The 20,199-nt window shown below is 44.8% G+C and overlaps 6 protein-coding genes across 6 annotated transcripts; 2 read left to right on the forward strand and 4 right to left on the reverse strand.

Annotated features, from left to right (window-relative positions):
• Positions 1 to 436: 436 nt before the first annotated feature.
• F5147DRAFT_559035 (ferritin-like superfamily) lies at positions 437 to 787 on the forward strand (the record flags this gene model as incomplete). Its single annotated transcript, XM_041430557.1, has 1 exon — positions 437 to 787. A coding segment is annotated over one exon (351 nt), but the record flags the coding sequence as incomplete, so codon positions are not given.
• Positions 788 to 1,336: 549 nt separating this feature from the next.
• F5147DRAFT_586929 (uncharacterized protein) lies at positions 1,337 to 4,363 on the reverse strand (the record flags this gene model as incomplete). Its single annotated transcript, XM_041431957.1, has 9 exons — positions 1,337 to 1,674; positions 1,727 to 1,999; positions 2,049 to 2,243; positions 2,292 to 2,513; positions 2,578 to 3,009; positions 3,052 to 3,269; positions 3,325 to 3,450; positions 3,575 to 3,746; positions 3,796 to 4,363. The coding sequence occupies 9 exons, from the start codon at positions 4,361 to 4,363 to the stop codon at positions 1,337 to 1,339; spliced, it is 2,544 nt and encodes an 847-aa protein (XP_041286088.1).
• Positions 4,364 to 9,252: 4,889 nt separating this feature from the next.
• Positions 9,253 to 10,911, reverse strand: F5147DRAFT_658289 (uncharacterized protein; the record flags this gene model as incomplete). Its single annotated transcript, XM_041434416.1, has 8 exons — positions 9,253 to 9,373; positions 9,427 to 9,544; positions 9,669 to 9,721; positions 9,800 to 9,931; positions 9,980 to 10,173; positions 10,217 to 10,307; positions 10,640 to 10,733; positions 10,836 to 10,911. The coding sequence occupies 8 exons, from the start codon at positions 10,909 to 10,911 to the stop codon at positions 9,253 to 9,255; spliced, it is 879 nt and encodes a 292-aa protein (XP_041286089.1).
• A 456-nt stretch (positions 10,912 to 11,367) lies between these two features.
• F5147DRAFT_658290 (uncharacterized protein) lies at positions 11,368 to 11,831 on the forward strand (the record flags this gene model as incomplete). The annotated part of the gene is made up of 3 exons (XM_041434417.1): positions 11,368 to 11,411; positions 11,462 to 11,511; positions 11,560 to 11,831. The coding sequence occupies 3 exons, from the start codon at positions 11,368 to 11,370 to the stop codon at positions 11,829 to 11,831; spliced, it is 366 nt and encodes a 121-aa protein (XP_041286090.1).
• A 371-nt stretch (positions 11,832 to 12,202) lies between these two features.
• On the reverse strand, positions 12,203 to 13,592 carry F5147DRAFT_725294 (uncharacterized protein; the record flags this gene model as incomplete). The annotated part of the gene is made up of 7 exons (XM_041439109.1): positions 12,203 to 12,382; positions 12,529 to 12,622; positions 12,726 to 12,950; positions 13,015 to 13,099; positions 13,216 to 13,354; positions 13,407 to 13,504; positions 13,570 to 13,592. Coding segments are annotated over 7 exons (750 nt in total), but the record flags the coding sequence as incomplete, so codon positions are not given.
• A 260-nt stretch (positions 13,593 to 13,852) lies between these two features.
• On the reverse strand, positions 13,853 to 17,176 carry F5147DRAFT_780479 (uncharacterized protein; the record flags this gene model as incomplete). The annotated part of the gene is made up of 11 exons (XM_041442460.1): positions 13,853 to 14,660; positions 14,712 to 14,789; positions 14,838 to 14,917; positions 14,963 to 15,421; positions 15,472 to 15,603; positions 15,661 to 15,892; positions 15,955 to 16,184; positions 16,235 to 16,323; positions 16,372 to 16,645; positions 16,699 to 17,051; positions 17,113 to 17,176. 11 exons carry the CDS (start codon positions 17,174 to 17,176, stop codon positions 13,853 to 13,855), a joined length of 2,799 nt encoding a protein of 932 aa, XP_041286092.1.
• Between the last annotated feature and the right edge of the window lie 3,023 nt (positions 17,177 to 20,199).

The raw sequence follows: 20,199 nt of genomic DNA on the forward strand, positions 1-20,199 counted from the left end.
CAAGGTGACGTTCCTTTGTCATCCATGGACCCCAGCAACTCCTCCCAAAGTATTCCTAAGCCGAGTAAATCTTAGTAAGTCTCTCGGTTGCGGTCTTATGTTCCATATCATCCTCCCTCATCAGATACGTGCTAGCCAGGTTTCCTCGAGGCTTGTTGTTCTCGTACCCGATCCTGTTTTGCTCAATGATCGTAAGCGTTCAGTCTCGCCGGACTCTGAGGACGCCGAAGACGAGCTTGAAGAGCTTTGCCAGAGGCTTGTCGGTGAAATTGACCTACCTGAAAGTGAGTGGCTTAATTTTATTTGTGAATTCATCTTCAACTTAACATCGTCTCAACAATTCACCAGCTGGACCAACCGTCTTAATGACAATGGACGTCACTTTGCTTCACCTTCCCATCGACACCCTCTGCCCAGTACTATGGATATCTTGGATTCTTTCACGTCTGTCTCCTGGCTCAAGAAGCGCAGTCTCATACCTGGTCTTACGTTCTCCAACGAGCTCATCAGTCGTGATGAAGGTATGCACACCAATTTTGCTTGCTCTTCATTATGCTATCTTATGCTGACTGTCTCGCTAGATGCTCTCCCTGTTGGCCTCATTGGTATGAATGCCAAGCTCATGTGCCAGTACATCGAGTTTGTCGCAGACCGTTTGTTGGTGTCGCTAGGCATTGATGAGGTGTGCAATGACACAAATCCATTTGACTTCATGGACATGATCTCACTACAGGGGAAGACCAACTTCCTCGAACAACGTGTGTTGGATTACTCGAAGGCGAACGTCGACCACACGAATGCTAAGACCGATCGGGTGGCAAGTAAGTACTACATCTATGGTGCTATGACCTTGTCTAACAATCTTTTATCTAATAATTCAACAGATCCAGCGCCATCGTGCCTCGTCAACTGCGCCCTTCAGTGTGCTGAAAGTGTTCATCAAGTGCTCCTGCCAGGGAGCTATATGTCGAGATGCGCCATTTTGAGTTGTCTATGATAATTAATGACGGAGACGGAACACTGGTCAGTGAGTAGTCTATGATTCGTGCACCTGGCTGTAGTGCAAATGACAGGCTGTTGAATGTGCTGATTTGTGATGACATCAGTGGTTGGTGAAGCAAGACTGATGGTGGCTCATTGAAAGTGGTCAGGACGGAATCCTCGTCAACCGTGTCATATGGTGGCATTGTGATGGCGCATGTGGTGGCAGTGTGTCTGGTGGCTGGTTGTATTGGCATCGTGACATTGCGAACAGTAAGAAGTTGCAGAGGTCGTGGCGTGGCTGTAGGTTGTGAGGACTTGTAGTGTTTTTTTTGTGCCAAAGCTAAAATAATGTTCAGTTATATTCAATATTCAAGATAAAGCTCGTACTTTGCCGCACAATACATCTTGTTGCACGATAAACTTGAGTTGCCTCTTGGTCTCGTGTTGAGACTCCAAATGTGGCATGGACATTCATGCTACTCGTTGCTCCTTGATCGAACTTCATGCCCTTCATGATTCCAGCTAACAGAGTCAAGTGTACACCTTCGCGGTACGCATTGCGGTGAGCTTGCTCGTTCCCATTGGTCGTAGAAGGTGATGCTTTCCATAATGCGAGAGGAATCAAGCTCATAGGTTGGTACAGTGCCGGAAGTGCGAATTTTGTTCCTTCGAGTTTGTCTTTCAACCATGCTAGTAAAAATGTCAGTGAAAATTAACGATTCCTGTGATTGTAAATAATTACCTGCAGCCTTTGGCCCACCACGATGAATAGTATTGAATGTTCTCTGGATGTCTGGGTGTTCCTCACATGTCGCTAAACTAAGCATTGCCGAGTAAACTTTGTCCGAAACATGTGTGTGAAGAGCATGAACATTTCTCTTAAAGTGAGCTACGCATAGCCGGTAAAAACGGCGAAGATGATCATATGGGCCCAAGTCGGACACACGTCGGTGAGGTTCATGTGTGCATGATGTTGAGATGGAATGTGAAAGCTGCACACAGTACATTCCTAAGCCTATGTCTCATGCATCAGTGAATGCACGGATGAGGATAATCAAACATACCAAGTCCTTGGCCTTTGTGGCTGTCAGCAATAACAATTTCGCACCTGAAGCCATGAATGTGGCGAAATGAAAAAGACTGGCCAGTGTCTGCAGATGCAATGTCAAAAATTTGCTGAAAGAGAATTAAGTGTGCCTTCGCACTTTGTGATGTGGTGAAGGCACGAGTGCTAACAACAGCTGAAGAACCATTAATACCTAAGGGTACAAGTAGTGATCTATTTCACTCACAGCGACAATGTTCACTATCCCATGATTCAATCTCAAACTCCTGCCATCCTTGTGCTTGTTTGAATGAGGTGTCAATAGACAAACATTTGGCTTGTATGAGATGTGATGACATTTGTGATGTCATACACACGACCAGTTTGAACTCCACACCACATTCAATGACGTGTGTTTCTGCACAGCGGACATAGCGCTGCTCCAGAGGCAGGGATGCATGTTCGTTTGCAAGACGACGTGCACCTAAACAGAAAAAAAATGATAATCAGGGATTGTACTAGGTGGTTCAAATATTGTATGAACATACCTTCAAATCCTGTTCCACTTGGGTACTTCATAGACCTCGTTATGTTAATAAGGCGACGCACATGGTCAAGATTAGCGAGTGATGGATGGAGGTCTTGAAGCATTGCATCGTGGCCATCAGGAAATTGCCAGTCGAGCACTCGATGAAGACCCTCAACAAAGGCCGTATCCAGGTATATTCGTCGTGGTGTTGCATCTGCAAGTTTCCACTTCATGAGGGAAACTAATCCATGAAATACATCAATGAGGGGAGGCAGAGTTTTGACAGGTAGAGGAGGGGGATGTGAATGAGGGTTGGTGCAAAGGACAAGTATTTGAGGGCAGGCAAATAGATCTTCAGGAACATATATGTCAAATGATGCTGCACAGTTGTGTGCCCATTTTCGTAGAACACCTTGCTTCAATGTACCATCAGCCCGGCGATGCCAATGTGCTGAAGCACAAGGATATGATTGAAAATAACGAGCTACAAAACAGGAAAAAAACATATGGCACACTTGTTTTTGTGATGATGGACCAGTAACAAAACTACACGGCATCAGGGGACCATATCCCTGTGACTTTGCAAGTTGCTCGCACTTCGTAATCATGTGGTGGTCGTCATCCAGTAGTGCCTGCAAGTAGCAGGTATCACTCTCCTGCAAATTTTGTATGAATAAATGCGAGCGTGCAGTGTGAGAATGCAGGCTGCATCTGTGATGCGGAATGTGAGATAAATGTGAACAATAGTAGATAAATAAAAACTTACCGAATAAATGGTTGATTATATGCATCAAAATGCATGACAAGTCTTCCATTACATTTTTTTTTGACTGGTCGACGACTTGATGGTATGCAGCCAATATGGAGATCGGTATCAGAACTGGTAGAGATGCTGTCGAGATACTGGTCAGCTGTCAGACCCTCAAAATTATCATCAATATCTATGCTACTATCTCCTACTACGTCTGTGTTGTTCTGTCCATCAGTAGGAGAATGAGGCGAGCAGCCACGAAGACTAAGAGCAACAAAAAAACGCAAGAGTTTTCTTGAAAAGTTCTTGGTCAGCAGTGCCAGCAGGACCTCGTCGTCGCAAGGTAGATGGATGGTGAGCTAAAACTTCAGAAACATTGGTGAAATGGTGTGCAGAGATATCATGCTGACGTCCTGAACAAATTTTGAGGCCCTTGCCTGCAAGAACATTTGAGAATCACCCAAAGATGATGTATAAATTACTTACATGATGTTCTGAGCTTTGCGCACGAAACTGGTTGCCCTCCAGCATCATGGAGCATTAGACATTTCCCAATGATTTGACCACCGTGCCCGTCACCCAAGGAATACTGGAAGCTCGACTTAGGATGCAAGGTAGAAGTAAACATGGAAGGGTTTATATGAAAGATATGGGCAACAGATTCGTCGGCATGGCATCCGGTCTGTGGGTACTCAACTGTGGCACCAATTGGGTGCTCGATGATGGCATGTGCAGAAGTCTTGCGCGTGACACGATGCCGTCCTTGCAGACGATCTTCCACTGTAAAAGGTTGTGCAGGAGGTGGGGTATAACGGGTGCCAGCAACAGCTAGACAGGTATTACGAGTAGATAGAGAAGCAGGGCAGAATTTAGGCAGAGTACTAGGAGGAGGTGATGAAGGTGATGGTGGTGGTGACGGTGATGATGACGGTGGTGACGGCGATGATGACGACGACGAGAATGAATCCAGGTCTCGTGGAGACAGACCAGCATTTTCAAGGAGGATCTGTGCACTCTGAACCGCAGAGCGCTGAAAGTCAGTAAGAAAAGACATAGCTACAATATTTAGCTGTTCTACAGACCTCTTCATATACTGTCGATATCGGCTAGGTTGGACATTAATCAATGCTGAGATCTATGACGCTTGAGCGCAACACCTAAGTTGTATTGCCTGGTTTGGGAAAACATCAGCGCTTTCGGTTAGCTTAAACCAAGCAGGACCTACCGTCACTGAGTCTAAGCTTGCCTTTTGTTCTAAAATATCCACCAGGTGAGCAACCGTCACTAATCCCAAGCTTTTTTTTGCTTCTAAGTAGCCTACATTTTGATTGTCACAGATTTCACAGTGTTGACCATGTGCAACTGTCATTTACCCTCTGCTTCTGAACGCTCAAGCACACCGATTGTCCCTCAATCCACATGCCTTATCCTTGCTAAGAGTTTCTATTTCACCAAATCACAGCCTAAGTCCTTGCCAAGATGCAAACTAACATTAGCGGTGTCTCAGAAGGATCGGTTATCCATGTCGAATTGAGAATGATCCAGGAGCGGGAAATATCTAAGTTTTTTTTCGAGTGATGCTGCCGGAGAACCAGGTATATAAAAGCTAGTATGTGCAATAATTCACTCACTCACTAGTAGTATCCTTTCGTCTTCCCCCATAGTGTTCTACTGCTTTACTACAACCAACACCATGCCCACATATCCCGAAATTTTTCATGTCGTTCGTGCGCTCCAATGTGCCGGCACAGAATTCACCATTTTCTCCCGCGAGCTGGGTGAGACAGTTGTGATAGCATAGTATGTGTAGCGCCACACACACCATGTTTTGCCCCTTTGTCGCTGACTTGTATTAGCCCAGTCAACCGGGCTACTGGGGAGCGCATCATCTCTCATAACCTCAAGGATTGGACCCGATGTCGCAATATAGCATGGGAATGCTTTTGTTGACTTTTGACGGAGCACTGCACCCCAGTCTGCTTCGAAACCAACTGTTGCGGTCATGCAATGGCTTATTGCCACCAGTCTCCTAGCATGTGTGGTTTCTCGTGTATGTACCCTCTACTTGTGTATTGGACATATCTTGATGCTTTTCTCAGTGAATCTTAGCAAGGCACGAGAGACTAACATTGTTAATACATATTACAGGTACTAATTCTATCATTCTAGATATGCGTCAACAATGAATCACCCACTATCTCCGCAGACAGGCCGGCCCTCTCGTCAATGAGCTCGCAAGTCCGGCACTGACAGAACAGAAAGTACTGCAGTTCGCTGGCTGATGGCAATGGTATCACCAAGTACGAGCATATTGGACTATTGGAACTGTGTGAAGGCTGTCAGAGAACGTTCGCAGCCAGTGCATTGTGGGCACACATCCTCACCTGCCTGCAGAGTTGAAGCTTATATAGTCTGTGGTATGGTTTCCTAAAATTTTTACCTTACATGTCAAACACCGGTGACTGGAGTCCTGGTATGTTATATAATTTGATGCTTGCACGTACCTTGTTTGTGGAAGCTTTTGGGAACCGATCTACGTCGGAACAGTAACAGGGCACTCATCACTCCTCCAGGTCCCTCCAAGGGAACTTCACATTTCAAGTGACGATCAATCGGAAATTATAACCTTCAGCAGCAAACTGGCATTGTCTGTGATATCTTCAGTCAGGCATCTTGCTATATTTGTTCAATGTTCTCTCGCCCAGCGTCCAAGCTTCACTGAATGATATGAATGGTGAGCACAGGCAAGGCCTCGAGGAGTCATCGATTCATCAATGCGCTGTAGATCAATAGCGGTACACTGGAAGTATAAAATTTAACCAAGCCCTGACTCGGAGGAAGCAATGGTAGATGGAAAGGGTAGTAGAAGGGTTCAAGGCTGCTGTGAGTCGAACACGAATCTAGACTGGTATTCCGGCATTACACATTTTGCCTTCTGAACTCTCTCTGCCCATAGAGCTTCCTCCCGTGTCAGAAGCCGCAACAGTTGGGTGTATTGGCGAACACAGTTCTTCGCTGCAGCATAACTTGTGAATACAGTGTCAACGGTGAACTGAGTGAACAACAGATCCTGTTCATCAATTGCATGGTCTGATCCGTCGACAGACATCTATGTCAAACTACTCGGTGCTTGCGGATAAGTTAATATTGAAAGGACTCCGTACCAAATATGACCACAACTCATGTTGGCGCTGTTCTTGGTTTGCATCATTGTTGGCGGACCCAATACTTCCGGCTTCATGGAGGGAACCTGAAGGATTATGAGGAAATGGTGATGATGGGAATGACGATGAAGACATTATTACAGAGCAGGTTCAACGCTGGTTTGACTCAAATGAGTTGTCCATTGAAATCTTAAGAAGAAAGGGAGAACAGTTTCGGGAGGAGTCGCGTGCTTGCGTGGTTTTTGCGTAGATGCGCTTAGATGCGCTTACCTCGCTTACCTCACTTAAACCTGTTTTTGGGAATCTCACGTGGTTTTCATGTATATTTCGAGCGGCGACTCAAATAACGTCGCCCATTGGAAACTTAGCACGATGTTGGTAATACATGGTGTTTGAGCAGGGGGACAATGGGATTTGAGTGTTTTGCCTACTGTAATTGTTAGTTGTCGCAGTATATGTACATAAATGGAACAACATATGATACAATCACAGACAGGGAGATAACAAATGCAGTAACAGGAGATAAGATTCAAATAAAAAAAGGAGACAAAGACAATGCAGACTCAAAAACTGGAGAATGTGAGGACAGGAAAATTGGGAGACGGGAGACGGGAGACGGGAGACGGGAGACGGGAGACGGGAGACGGGAGACGGGAGACGGGAGACGGGAGACGGGAGACGGGAGACGGGAGACGGGAGACGGGAGATGGGAGATGGGAGACGGGTGGCAGGGAAAAATGAGAAAATAAATACATTCAATACTGTTACATATTTTGTAATTTTATGTTGTGTAGTAGATTGTATTTTTTTTACTTTTGTCAGAATCCTGCTCAAAGAATGTAGAACTGACTGATTTTATGTACTATGTACTGTTAGTTTTTTTTGAACTGCTGCTCATAATTTATAAATGTACTTCTTATTCATAACAAAATGCACAATTTATTAGGATGCAGCCTGAGGCCAGGAAGCCAAAGGAACAATGCTCATCAGGAGCTTGCAGAATTATTAGGATGAAGCTGAGGCCAGGAAGCTAAAAAAAGAGTGCTTCGCACTCTTTTTTGCTTCCTGTGCTGAAGGCAGAACGGGTGTGGACTAGTCTAAGAAGTAAAGTGCGACGGTTTCAGGAGGAGTCCCCAGCTCGCGTGGCTTTCGCATAGATATGCTTAGATGCGCTTAGATTCGCTTGCATCGCTTACCTCGCTTAAACCTCTTTTTGGCAACTCACGTGGTTTTCATGTATATTTCGAGTGGCGACTCACATCAGGAAATTTACCTGAGTTTGACAAAGACTTAGCTAGCTTTACTAGATGTATAATATTGAAAATATATACCAAAATTGTAGATCACATGATAAAGGAATAGATAGGTAGACTACGTTGGTGGGATCTACCAAGTCTATGATATTGATAGGCCTATGGTACAAAGTTGTGATCTACTAGCACACTGGTCTGTTGTTGCCAGATGTATCTAATATTGCATAGCCAGCTTCCACTGGTAGGATATGTAATCACTAACATTATGCCTGGGAATGATATTGACTTATGATACACTATCAAGATGCGAGTTTTCAACCAGGTATGTCTGGCTTTAGATAGGCAGCTTCTCATTGTGGAAGTCACCATCAATGACAGTGTGCTGGGGGATCATATTAAGTTATCATGTCATATCAAGATGCTGATGTACTATCAAGCATGTCCGCTATTACAGGGGCAGCTTCCGATGGCAAGGTGTATAATTGCTAACAGTGTGCCACAGGATGATATTGAATTATCATGCCCATTCAAAATGCCAACTTACTACCAAGTGTGTCTAGCTTTAAATGGTCAGCTTCTGATGTCAGGGGCCACCATTGATAACAGAGTGTTAGGGCATGACATTGAGTTATCATTGCCCTATCAAGCTGCTTATTTTCTACCAAGAATGTCTAGCTTTAAATACTTAGACTCTGATTGTGAAAGCCACCATCAATATCAGTATACTGGGGCATGATATTAAGTTATCACATCATTGACAGTGTGTCAGTGGATGATACCAGGTTATCATGTTGTAGCAAGGTGCTGATTATTTATCTAATATGTCTGGCTTTACATAGCCAGCTTCTGATGATAGGATCTACATTCACAGACAGTGTGCCAGTATATGATATCAAGTTATCATGCCATAGCAAGCTGTTTTCTGGTGACAGGTTCTACAATAATTAACAGTATGCCAAGGTATGGCATTGAGTTACATTGCCCTATGAAGCTGCTGATCTTCTATCAAGTATGTCTAGTTTTAGATAGGCAGCTTCTGATGGGGGGAACCACAATTGCTAACTGTGAGTCAAGGTCTGGCATTGTATTATCCAGCCACAACAAAGTGCCCTCTGTCAAGAGAGTATATCTACTGTTATAGGGGAAGCTTCCAATGGGGGAAAGCATCATCACTAACTGCGAGTCAAGGTCTGGTATTGCATTATCAAGACACAACAGGGTGTCTTCAGTCAACAGAGCATATCTGCCATTACAGGAGCAGCTTCCAATGGGGAAAAGAACAATCATTGACTGTGAGTCAAGGTCTGGCACTACATTATCAAGACACAACAAGGTGCTCTCTGTCAACAGAGCATATCTGCCATTACAGGGGTATAGTCATGTGCTGGAAACTATTAACAATGACACCAAATTAACACTCAGTAATCTCACTACAGATAGTTGGGGTGTTTCCATCACATATATATTCATATAGGAAGCCAACATTAACTATATTAGAAGATACTACGCTTATGAAAAATGAATAACTAATTAGTGTCAGCAGCGCTGACTAGTTCTTGCAAGGCAGCGCATTTTTCCTGAATCTTGGACAGCGTGCTATTTTTGCTGATACTGTGCTGTGAAGAAGAAGAATTAGGAAAAACCCAACTATTAAAGATGTAAATTTAGAGAGCTTAGAGCTGATAAAATGCATTACAAACCGCATCCACCACGTCATAAGGTCAGTAACTTCCTCAATCTCATCAGGATCCTCCAGTAAGTCAAGAATGCTATGATAAAAATTCTCGGAGTCCGTGACCATGTCAGTGCACGAAAACACTGACAACAAAGTCAAGGAAAATCAGATCTGAAGAAATAGTCAGCAGGGGAAGGCATACATAGTGAAATTTGCGTGCCTGCGTTGCGATATAAGCTAGAGAGCCTTTAGTAATGGATTTCATACCATGTAGGTAAGCATTGCCGGAGCGCGTAGCCTTTGGCTCTTTATCCACCGAGCTTGGAGACGTGAAAACATGCTTGAAACCCTATGTATTGCTTAGAGTAAGAACTTCATCGGCAATGAAATGAACTTACAAAGTTAGTATCTCACTCCTTAGCAAGCCCTTCCATGGATCATCGGGATCGTAGTCGTACCCAGCATATAAGAACATGGGCCACTGGTCACCATGAACTGCGGTTTCACCGCTCTTCAGACTTTGCTTGGTTCTGGATAGTATTTTATTAGATGGTTAGTATGATGGTGTAAGAACTTACTCTACGTTTGACCAGTCAAGGCCTGCAGGGCAGAGCAATCTACCGGTAACTTCGTGATTAAAGCCATGGTCCGACTTGATGTTCCGGGAGAGAGGCGGGATGAGTGGTTGTCCTCTGGGCACGAGCCATTCGAGGACAGCAGATTTTAGGGTCTTGGTATCGTCGCCCCACACACCTGAGGCCCCTTTACCCAGCTGCAAATGATGAGTACGCTGATATTGCAGAATAAAAACTTACTAATTCTCCCACGTTGATGATATCCTCCTCATCGCCATCCGTTAGACGAGCTAAAAGACCGGGATATGAATCTATTAGCTCCATGAACACCCTATGTTCGCGTTGAAGGTACAACAATTCAGATGGTGAGTCTGAACAATGTTGGGTCTTGCAGAACCTAGCTGCTATTCGACCCTAAAGGGTTTCTGGACCAGGCTCAAGGCTCAGAGAAGAGGAAATATGATAGAAACTTGCTGAATACTCAGACTCATAGTAGAACTGGTGAAAAGGTAACTTGATTATGTAAGCTACAAAAGTGCAAACATAACACTAAGGTAAAAACAGTCTCTGCAAGCCCAGCCAGAAATGAATCCCTACAGCGTCGAACACTCCATTGAAAATGCTTTAGGTCCTGGCGACAGAGAATTGTCAAAGCGCACTCACTCCGCTGGATAATCCTCGATGGGAGAGTTCTGTAATTCTTCAAGTCGCAGCACACCGGAAGTCAAAAGAGCAGGAAAATTGCATAGGGAGAATACTGTCTGGCCAAAATGTCAGCCGTGAAGAACAAGGGGATTAGATGAAGTCCTGTACAAGACAAGTGAGAAAGGCATAGTCAACCAGGTGAAATCTAGCTTACACTTTTTTACGTGGACCCGAATGAAGGGCGGTACTATGCCGTTTGCGCGAAGGATCGCCAACTTGAATTTCGTCATCACTCATGGCAAGTTGAAGGGATCAAGTAACTGAAATACCTGAAGCAAACGAGACACTTATAACCCCCCCCCCTCCCCCCGTACAAATGCACTATTACCTCCGACATCAAATTAATACCCACTAGTGATCTCGCACTGCTGTAGCGCTAAGCCGCCAGCGATATTAATATTCGCTAGTGCTAAGCTGCTAGTGTGCCACATTACCTCAGCTGACAGCATGGTATCACACATCGATACATAAATCAACAACTTTTGTGGAAACTATCAACACTATAATGCTCAGTAATAGAGCTGTTGAACGTTGAGCACCCGACTCACCCTCTCGGAGGTATTCACCATGATGCATTCACGCTGGAAATGAAGTTACGCTAAGGTAAGCTTGCTTCAGTTTGAGCACTGGCTTAAAACAAACGCAGCATATTTACCTCGAGGTTCCAACTTTCCTCGGTATGTGGAATGAGCTGTGATGCGAACGACCCTCCAATCGGCACTGATTGCAGGTGAGTAATAATGTATTATGGAGCAACTCAGAAAAAAACTTACCCTGCAGGAAATTCCATTCAAACAATCAATTGGTCAATAGAGGAATGCAGACTGCAGGTAAGATTCCTGCAACATGTACGACAAGACTTAGAAATCTTCACCTAGTTATGGACAACCGATCCATTGGCGAAGTGGAATCTGAGCTGGATCCAGTCAAGGAAAAATTGAGAGCCACAGAAGATACTGTTGCGTACCTTTCGGACAAGATGGGGACGTACAGGTATAAATGGCTCGAGGAATACTACTGCGCAGAGAACCTCGAGTGCCATATGCCCTATGATGTTTGTGTTCCCCACCCTGCTCAAATTGCAGAAGGTGCCCCTTCGCCTGCTTTCTCTCCAGAATTTTTGGAATGGGACGGCAAAGACGAAGCTTGAAAACGGGAAGAGTGGAACGATGGAGAGATGCATACTGCGGTGCTAGGCTTCGTTAGACATGTTTGATCACAATGTGCCGAAAATATCTCACCAACATTTCAGTAGACATATTTCATTATCGCAGCATTGAAAGTTATCTAACATATATAAGCACGAGTTGCCGTTGGCTTGGTGTCAACTGTGAGTCTGAATGATATTCGTAAGCATAGACCAGCGGCCAGGAACAATAAACAGATGTACTTTGGCATACAACGAGTCTACGACCTTGCTAACTTGTTCCAGGGTCCCAATTGCTGCACCATATGTGTTCTGAAAAAAAGGATAAGCATGAATGAGAAGAGTGAGAAGAGAGGACATGTCAGCTTCTGGCTCATCAAATACAATCAGGCATCCTCGTCCCTGATCCAGCATGCCATGGAACACCTTGTCCAAGATCATCTGAGATAGCCTAAAACACGATATTAGCTACTTTTCACAGAGACAATTCAATATGCACTTGGCCTCAACGTCCTGAGGTTCTCGCCCGACCTGTTTGGCAACACAGTCAATCTCTACCACCGAGTACGGCTCAACGATACACAGTAAATAAGGGTGTTGTAAAGCGCTGCGAGATGTGAGAGAATAGTAGGGTCGGACGAGAGTTCTGTGTAGCAATGACAAGTCAAACAACAAGTTGTGTAAATGGAGTATAATATACCATGTTTGTAATCCTGAAGGGCCTTCTCGAAGGCTGACAAGTTCCGATTCTGATGCGCAAGCGCTATTGCACGCATGCTCTCGATCTTGCGGAGCTGAGCTATTTCACCGCGAGCTTGATAGAGAGAAGTGATGTTACATCTTCGGGCTGGAACACACATCAAAATGACTGACGAGTCAAGATCAGTGACAACACACCATATTCAACATGACCTTGCACAAAAGCATGTACTCGAGTGCGTTCAGCGCTGCTGGGTCATCCTGCGATGACATGTTCTTGAAAGTCTCATAGAAATATGAGTATGCAGTAGCGTAATCTTTGTCCTCGGCATGGAGAACACCAGATTGGAGGTCTAACGCTGCTTGAAGATGAGGAGGACAATATATTGAGTTTGCAGCAGTCCTGGCAGAAGTAATGGCAGCCTTTGCATTTCATGGACGTAAGGGCACATGATGAGAATATCGGGATGGCACTCGAAGGACTAACCTTGGACTTCGACAGGTTTCCAATGCCACGGTAGACGCGACTCTCAAGCAAGTGTACTTTGGTAAGAATCATCTTGTCATCTAACCTTTTCAACTCTGTCAAGAGTGCGTCGATTTGTGTTAAGGCTAACTTATGCTGCAGTGTGTCAAGCTACCTGTACCAATGGTCAGCATTGTCGTAAGAAGTAGAAGTGTTTCTTACAGGGAAATGAGTCGGATTTCCAAGCTATTAAGGAATATGTGCTTTTCGCGCTTTGACCACTCAATGTTGTTGGTTAGGACATCGATCTGGGTTTGCTGGCTGTTAGGAATAGAGTTAAAGTAATTAAGAAGCGTGCGGACTACAGGGAGACATTAATGAAGTATAGCAGGTCAAAAACAGAAGGCACTCACTCAGCTTGGCAGTCTTTGCCTTGGCAGTTGAAGACATGAATGATTTCGAGAGTGTGATGACTTGCGCTAAGCCACTGGCATCTCTGTCTGGAGTGAGGCTTGCACAAAACAACAGACTTTGCAAGACTCACTTTAGAGCTCTGCAAGTTTTATCAAGGCTAACTCTTGGTCACGCAAAGACTGTTCCTTGTATTATGTTAGGATACATCAAATTCTCAAACCTAACGTCCGATGTCAACTACAATGTTATATTTCTGTGAAGTAGTACTACATTATAACGAAGGTTGTGGTAAATACTGAAGGAGAAAAAAGTAGACAGGTAGGAGGAAGAGCACTTGATATACTGACTGACTTTCAACTAAACTCCGATCCGACATCCCACGTGACATATTTGCCTAGATGGCTGACTGCAGTGATTATCATGGTATCGTATAGTACATTAATAATCATATCTGTTTGGCTTCTTCCACGAGACACATTTGATCGAAACGCAAGGTAATACTAGTGGCACCGTCAATCACAGCCTCAGCCATATTTCGCTTCATGTTACACTTCGAAATAGTCAGTATCTGACTACGAGATTTCCCGTCCAGAACGAGACATCGTTGGTTTTTTTTGCATGGAGGCGCTGGGCTTAGATCCTTGGCAGAGATATGGTAGTGTTGAATAGCAGCGCCTATGTTGCTGGATGTGCAAAAGACTGCGACACAATCCTTGGGTGCGGGTCCGTTCGTGCCGCAGAATGGATCAGGACAGGCCATTGATACAAATCGCTTGTGGAGCCTCCCTCCCATGAAGCTCAGTGAGACTCTGAATACTGCGTGATATGTCAGTAACAGCGAAGAAAACTCTTTGCTCATCAACCAAGGTAACGGGCCTGTAATCAAATGAGCAACATGGTGTGATGGCTCCACTGAGGACTCGCCGTTGTCTTTAGGTTGGTTTGTTCTGGCAGAGATGTTATCCTGCATGTCCTGTACATTGAAAGTCCAAGGATCTGAGCTGGAAGTGACAGTTGATGAAGGATCGTGTGTAGTGTTGATATTCGTAAGGCTGGCGCTCCAGTTAGTCCATGTGGATGATGACAAGCTGAGATCTGCGCTGGTAGAACTAGACGAGCTGGAGGGAACTGGGTCTGGAGGAGGGGTGGTGAATCTTTGTGGTGTTGACTTTAAGTATGACTTTTTTTGCATGTCACAGAATGACGCCAAGTCCGATAATCCAAGCATCGCACCGTTTAACCTCATTCCATATCTAAACTGTCATAAATAATTGTCCTACCTTGAAAATGTGCGTGTTGCTCACCTGGTGGCAATGTCTTGGCGTTTGCATTCAGTACGGGCCTGCCCATGCACAGCAACAGTGCAAGACTCGCTCCGTATACTATATAACGTAGCTCAGTAACCTTTTCGGTCACCTCCAATGACGAACACTTCTTGGCCGATGACATCGTTGAAGGAATCCAAGGATATGTTACGTATCTTCATCACGAAATCGATTGGAACGTCAATCTGTGCCAGGTCAGATATGTCCGAGTGATATCGAAGGGTACTTACGAGCGAGCGATCACTCTCAGATAACAGTGTCAACCGAGCCTTTGGGAAGTCAACACTCTGCACGACGCCTTTCATCTGATATTCCGGCCCCCGCGCGACTCTCACAACGTCTCCAGGTCTCACATCATAACCTTTTTCCTTCGTGTACTTCAATGTCTGTGACAAGCCCGTCCACCGAACAAATGTGGTGGGAACTTGGAAAATCGGTGGTCCTGAATTGTACCCAGTGTCATCCTTGGTCCAGGGGTTCGCATACCGGAACCACAGTTGCATTTCTCCCGCAGGAAACCATGCCATGACCCCACATTTGCCTATGTGCTCTCCAACGAGTACTTCTATGTAGTCGCCAACTTGTAGAGATTCGTCAGGGCGATGCTCGAAATGTTGTTGAATAGATAACCGTGATTGATATGTGTAATTTGGGGGACAGCGATCTAAGTAGTACTTAGACACCCAAACCTATACAACGGATGTTACATAGTTTTGCAAGATATAAGCCAGAAACTTACCACTTCCTGAGTGGCCTCTTGACAAATGTCAAAGATATCGCCAGTTGTCTGTATGATGTGCCCTTCTAAACCCAAGTACAACCCCACTACAACTCGAATCGTATCTCCCACCCAAAAGACGCACTCTATATCCTGAAATCGGACATCCATTTCTTGTCAATGGCCATCAAAATCGAACTCTAGGCACACAGTACCAGACGCATGGTGTATCGAGATGACCGTACTGATCTCTGCGCGGACATCTCCTTTGATGACCCTAACTGCATCGCCTTTGTGCAAGAACTGCATTGAAAACACTGCGATAGTGTTCCTCACAAAGGCTTTGTCCCATCTGGATTGGGTATACAGTCGGATGTCATCAGTGTGAGGGGAGGCAACGAGTTCTACGAGATAGCGGTGAAAGTTCTTGAGTAAAAGCCCCCTGTAGTACCGTTGTCCTTTGTACAAATACCCTACGACATCCCCATCAAGGATATCAGACACTGTGTTGTCATTTGGAAGTCGAGGAGTGCTACAGACCCCTGAGGCATGTTATAGGGGAATTCCCGCGGAGGGATCAAGACCGTAATGAAAAGGTTCGATTGATCGGGATCGAAGACATAGCCGATATCGCCCTTGTACTTCCCATGTTTAATCTTCACCCACAATGGGTTGGGAAGTTTGATGTTTGAACGTTCCACCGCTTCACGTTCTTCTTCCGAGATATGGAGAGACTATGAGAGGGCGGAAGTGATGTTGCAATCATTTTGGGGCTATCCAAAACCATGTATAGCTGGCCAGGTAACCACACCGACACAGTCACGGGAAATCCCTTGTTGCGAAGATGTTCGGCGATATAATGTGTAGCAGTTCCTGAGATGAAATGATTAACATGCTGAGCAATTAAAAAAATAAATGTACTGTGAACTACAAGAAGATACATCCTGCTTTCAATGGTGCCGGAGGACCAGGCGGCTTTGTAAGGGGCCCGTTGTTCTGAAGCTGAAGAACTCTGTGGGGTGTGTTCATACTTGTTGAAAATATCATCGATCGCTGCAGCCAATCTATGTTTGGCCGATGGTCCTGGCAAACATGTAATATTGGGTGATCGCACGGAGGACCCATCTCCATCCTCCTCCTCCTCCTCCTCCTCCTCCTCATCTTCAGAATCCCCTGCTTCGTCGTCGATAAAGCGCTATGTATGTTGTTCAGTGTAGATATTATATCAGATGTGAACGATTCACACACTTTGAAATTGTATGGCCTATGCGACTGACCATTCTTGATCCCTCGAACTTTCTGTCTTGATGTGGAGGTTGCTACGGGTAAATCTTTCGCCGTGCTCGCCGTATCCAATAAACACTGAGGTATGTTCACAGCCATCAAGGCGCAAAGATTTGACAGCGCAAGGACGTCATCACCGTCACCAGAGAATAATGCCACTCGGGTGTCCTTCCAATCGTCCGGTGAGTATTGATCGCCAAGGTACGATGAAAACGCATCTTCCATCTCGGGGTATGTAATGTCGGTAGTGAGAAACCGTTCCAGAATGCGCCAGGCATTCACATCCTCCCATGGTGATGGCACTGTCCAACAATTCCCTATATTATAAACAGTCATGAGTGACTTTATCTATATTGCTGATATTTTATCACGACTCACTTTCATTATGTTTGGCACGCTTCGGGGCAGGTTGATCATCAGCAGATGCCGCGCGTTTGGCCATGATTCTGTATGTAGTTGTACCGTAGAGATCAGTATGAGTTGTATATTCTCAATAGTCTATGCGCCGGCCTACTACTATGTTATGTTCTGTATTGTATCGAGGTGGTGATGGTGGAAAGAAGATCTGGCAATGGGCATGCCCAGCATTTATAGTGAATGACTAATTGTGGAGGCACTTTGAAACTACTACGACACAGGAAGGTGGACTGGGAATTGTGGACACTGCACAATGGAGCCAACTTAGAATCCACCTTCTTTTGTACATATTGTGGACCGACGGCACTGACTGGTGCTGGTCAATATTATTATGAGCAGAATCTCGCCTGCCCGATAACAAAACGATGGGCGACTACTAAATACTTTAATTACCCTAACTATTAACACCAACATAAGCCATGTGCCATACCAGTAGTTCAGAAAGTAGTTCATTTCATGAAGATGCACTTGATATACAGAATGACTACACATTCAAACCCCACCGGTAAAGCCCGATTAAGCGCTGAATTCCAGCTGAGTTTGAACTTGTGTCTCATTCAGTATATAAGTCTATGAGGCACGTTAAGGTTCTGTTTTCCCAATATCTCTTGCCAAAACATATCCTCTAAGTCATAGTTCGTTAAGCTAGTTGTCTTCATTACCTATATAATACTATAGCTGTTCCATACTACTGATAATATTTGATGTATATGTCTTGAGAATTTGACAATGCTATCCAGAAGTGGGAGCAATGTAAATGGTACTTTGGGGCCTTGAAGGCTCAAAACAAAAGAATCTTGGCCTTCGGTCTTCGAGATTGATCGTCGACTGAATCCCGTCGACGTGCTTGTGCCCGTTTCCCACTCAATGGTAATCGTAAGCACGCCCTCACATTAGTCTGTAAATATGTAATTCACCCTGATTTCAGATGTTCCCGACTCCCGAGATTTGTTAGAAATGTATCCATCTCGGTCGTATTGCTTTCTTTTGAGGTACGACCTTGTATAGTGTATCCGACCACTGGATTAAGCTGACTTTTCAGATGTAGCCTGGCGATTCGACTGGTATGAAACCATATGGAGAATACGATGTTGGCTTACAATAAGCAACATTCTCCAGGGTTTTTCTCGAAGGTTGTGACACAATCCTCAACCAGTATCTCGCATCCTTTCTGGCAGGATATCATCATCGTGCAAGTCAAGATGAATTCCAGTTATTAAATTATTAATCTCAGGATAAGATACTGATGGTACTAGTATGTTACTCATTATCTTTACCCTGCCTCAAAGAACTACTATCCCCTTAGTGTCTTCGAACGTCATGACACAGGTTGTGCTTGTGTGAACGATACCGTTCCGGATGACGGTCAAGAACGTGGTGATGATATCTTGAAAGTATGAGTTTGTAAGGAGCGTTAGAAAATACAACATGAATACCATTGACGAGGATAATGCATAGCCGGTACGTAGGCCTTTCCGAAGAATTTCTCTACATTTACTAAACTGAACATCAGCTATCCGCCAAGTTTGACTTTAAGGTCGCCAACTTACGCATGTAGGCACAAGTGCTGGTTGCACATTCTGCAATGTACTGTCCTCGATATATCCCACGAGTTTGCTCAAAGACTGAAGCCTCGACATAATTACCACCCCTGGAACAAAGACAAGATGGGTAGTGAAACACATGTGTCTCATGATACATCTCAAACTGTGATGGGTGGATTTTGCGCCCATATCGGTCAGTCGGCCTGTAGCTCGGGTGAGTAAGCTAGCTATCTATTTAATCACATGATTTACCATTGATAGGTCGCCAATTCTCCTGTTTCCCCATGGTAATAAAGTATGCCATGGTGGGCAGTTAAGATCTGCACTAGCATCCTGACAACTTCAGGGTCAGCTTTGAATTCTGGCAGTTCAGGTGCTGAGCATGCAGACAATGGAGAAGAGGGTGGGGACATCATCTGGAGCACAGATCGAAAATGTCTTGAATTGAATATATATATTAGCTATGTGAGCTCATCCCCGCACTATTCGTTTCACACCATTGCCATTTTCGGCCTTATGCTTTCAGGCTAGCGTGATCGCTCCAATCCATTAGCATAATATCTGCCCCATTTAGTTAGCATAATATCTGCCCCATTCAGTTAGCGTAATACCTGCTCTATCGTCAAGGTACTTAGCAATGGTGACACTGGTAAGTAAAATTCATCTCCCAGCCTTACTTCATGCATTCATGTCAGTCTGGTTATACATGTGTTTGCAAGTGCACTTTTACAGCACAGAATTACTTTGTCCAACATCAACGGACATGCTCTAAGACAAAAAAGTGTCTGTCATCAGCAATATCCTCTTTCAGGGAGCTTGTTTTCTGGAGGAAAAAAAAAACCATGCACCTCTCACAATGAAGCTGTGCCTGTGCAAGTATTTACATTGCATGTATCATCCACTCACTAACTGTCCTCCAGGCAAGCCAACACTTTCGCAATGTTGGAATCTCTTCAAGGAACAACATCTGTGCCAGACTCATCGCTTCCTGATGTAGGAGGTGTCACACCCGACGTCGAGGGTGGGGAAAATGAAGGAGAGAATATGAGCTTGGCACAGCGCCGATCAAGGTGTCAGAACCACCGGCTGCCAATGAGGTTTAGAGATGTACTTCCACAACCGCCTCCTACTGTTCCTTTGGAAGTTCGTACCTGAACACATGGACCCCGTGGTGTCTGTCGTTAATTCAGATGAACGACCTACTCCACCAGTGCGCAACGGATTCCGCACCCCCCCAAATTTCTTTGGATTAGTTCGCCAATACTTCTCCTCCAAACTGCCATCTCACGATCCTGAAGAGCATGTCACCATCGCAGACCTCTCCTTCATACAAGGTAGCCATCAAGCCAGTGATGAACCACCTTCACCTGTCGCATCGAGCAGTGACTCTCGGTATCTTCCCTATCCTAACCGCTCTTCCTTCGAGCTGGGTGACTGGTACTGGAATGAAGGGGCCCAAAAATCGCAAGGTGACTACATGAAGTTGATGAATATCTTGGGTAGC

The sequence above is a fragment of the Suillus discolor genome (assembly GCF_016758755.1).
Source record: "Suillus discolor strain FC423 chromosome Unknown F5147scaffold_107, whole genome shotgun sequence".
Lineage (NCBI taxonomy): Eukaryota > Fungi > Basidiomycota > Agaricomycetes > Boletales > Suillaceae > Suillus > Suillus discolor.